A 2,263-nucleotide genomic window follows, 5' to 3' on the forward strand; every position below is an offset into this window, starting at 1 on the left:
TCAGAAATCCACCTGCCTCTGCCTCCCAAGTGCTGGGATTAAAGGCGTGCGCCACCACCGCCCGGTAGCAACTGTTTTTTCGAATGCGACCTTAGACACCCTGGTGTCTATTGTCCTCCTGGGAGTCGCTGAAGTAAAATATCACTTCATGATATCGGGTGCTTTTCCTGATGACTGAGGAAAGACAAACTCAACAAGTATTAGGCTGGTATGCCAAAAACTTGGGCTAGTTTTCCAGATTGATTTTTTTTTTCCTAGCTTAACGACTAAATTACAAGACATTGTAAATAAATTCTTGTTGGCATTTTCTTCCTGCTTATGTCAGAGACTTGAAACTCCTACTAACAAAAGAAGAATCTTAGACATCTGCTACCTGAACCCGAAGCCCACAAAGGAAGTCAGGTAAAGGCTGGTATTTCTGTGTCCTAGGGCATTGGACATGCTAGCTAAGAGCTCTGCCCTGAAGCTCACTCCAGCCTCCAGTAAAACCTTATGTAGCATAAAGAAACATAGGTATTTATTGGGGGTGGAATTTATTATTCAGATGTCTGTGAAGAGCTTGAACCTGGAGAGAACCTGCTGGAGAGAAGACAGGCTTGTAATATCAAATAACGTCAAAACCAAAATAGTTTATCATTCATGTCTGGAGATAAGAAGACAGGGATTGGAAAGAGGAGGGTGCTAAGGTGATGTGAAAATCTCCCCCGGCCCCCCGGGGCACAGACCAGAACCCAAGTCCTCATTTGAAGTCATCTGGAAAGAGTTGTTGCTCTTTTGTGTTCTGGAGGCTGCATACAAGTTCCTATTTTAGAAGGGACATAGCTCTGATAAAAGCTAGATGGCAGGTGACTTCATTACTCTCACGTGGGGTCTAAGGTCCAAGTCGCGGGTAGAGCATGAGGTTCTAGGTTCAACCTCCAAATGCCAACCTATGACTCAACCAAACAACAACCGCTAACGTCCTAGGAAATTCCATAACTCGACAGGGTCACATGTAACCCAGGGTGCCTTGAACTCGCTCTTTAGCTAAGGATGACTTTGAACTTCTGACCCTTCCGCCTTCCCTGGCTGAGGTTCTCTTACCTTCAGCTGGTCTTGCAGGATTAGAGAAGCGGGAGCACAAGATAAAAGGTCACACAGACCATTCGGCAGACGCTGAGCGCTGAACGCTAATCCTCCTCCTATTCTTTTAAATGTCAGTTTCAAGGAGGCTGGAGAAGCGCACTTCTGCCCAGGAAGGCGGTGCTGAGCCTGTGCAAACACAAAGACAGGGTCTGATATGACTCCTCCCTGTCCCTTGTGCAACTTTCCACTGGGGACTCAGAGACCGTAAGTTCCTGGAGCCAGACTTTGCCAGCACTGAGTGTTTCAAAGGCAGGGAACAGTGGACTGGGATACTCCGCAGCACTGAGAACCCTCCCATGCTCTGATCTGGGTTCATAGGTATGGACACTAACATGTTTTCAGTGGAGCTAGGGCCTCTGGGTTCCACATGTTTGCCCTCAGAGATGATCAGGAAACAGCGGATTACAATCCTAAGAGCCTCTGACGTGTTTCCACAGGTGTGCCGCAAGACCAAGTCCGAGGGCTAGGCGTAGATGTGTCTCCAAAGAAGACTACCGAGGCAACAAGAGACTCCAGAGCAGCTTCCCATACCAGAATCCCAGCAACAGCTTCCTCTGCCAGAGCCCCGAGGACAGCATCCCATGGGGCTTGAAGCTGGCCGTCCTTGGGATTTTCTTCATTGTGTTGTTTGTCTACATAATTGTGGAAAAGAAGCCACTCTTGGGTTAAACCCTGCAGGAGCGAGCGGGCGTCTGCGGTGTCCCGACCTTTAACAGGAACCACAGAGCTGTGCAGAAGGGCTACAACCAGGCAACCTCACCTCCGCCCTATCACTGGCTCTCCTGGCTGTTTCTGGGTTTAGCCAGGTGGAGGAGCAAGTGCAGAACCAGGCAGCATGGTGGTGCATGATGGTCTGTAAGGCAAGTAAGCCATCATTAAAGGAGCTAACACACCAGAGCGCTCTTCTATAAGGGAAACTGCCTGGGCCTCCCGCCCTCTCCACCCTCCGGTTCCCTCCTGTCTGCTTTTTTTCCCCCAGCCGAAAAGGCTTCCCATTCTTATGGCTGAGACTACTTACATACGACAGAGCATAGAAACAAGGAAAAAAATTATGTTCTTAATAAAATATGTCTAAGTGTCCAGGTAGTGGTGACATTTCCAGTTTGGCATGCTGATGACAGGGACCTTGATACAGCGT

General features: G+C 48.7%; 1 protein-coding gene across 4 annotated transcripts in view; it reads left to right on the top strand.

Annotated features, from left to right (window-relative positions):
- The window catches only part of Lemd1 (LEM domain containing 1), a 32,567-nt gene extending 30,545 nt beyond the window's left edge, over window positions 1-2,022 (top strand). For all 4 annotated transcript variants that reach the window (XM_031382113.1, XM_031382120.1, XM_031382126.1 and 1 more), the window contains 2 exons: window positions 326-402; window positions 1,563-2,022. In XM_031382113.1, coding sequence (XP_031237973.1) covers window positions 326-402; window positions 1,563-1,794 — 309 coding nt within the window. In that variant the 3' untranslated portion in view covers window positions 1,795-2,022. The remainder of the gene's footprint in view (window positions 1-325; window positions 403-1,562) is intronic.
- Window positions 2,023-2,263: the final 241 nt, after the last annotated feature.

Source organism: Mastomys coucha, unplaced genomic scaffold (genome assembly GCF_008632895.1).
Source record: "Mastomys coucha isolate ucsf_1 unplaced genomic scaffold, UCSF_Mcou_1 pScaffold1, whole genome shotgun sequence".
Lineage (NCBI taxonomy): Eukaryota > Metazoa > Chordata > Mammalia > Rodentia > Muridae > Mastomys > Mastomys coucha.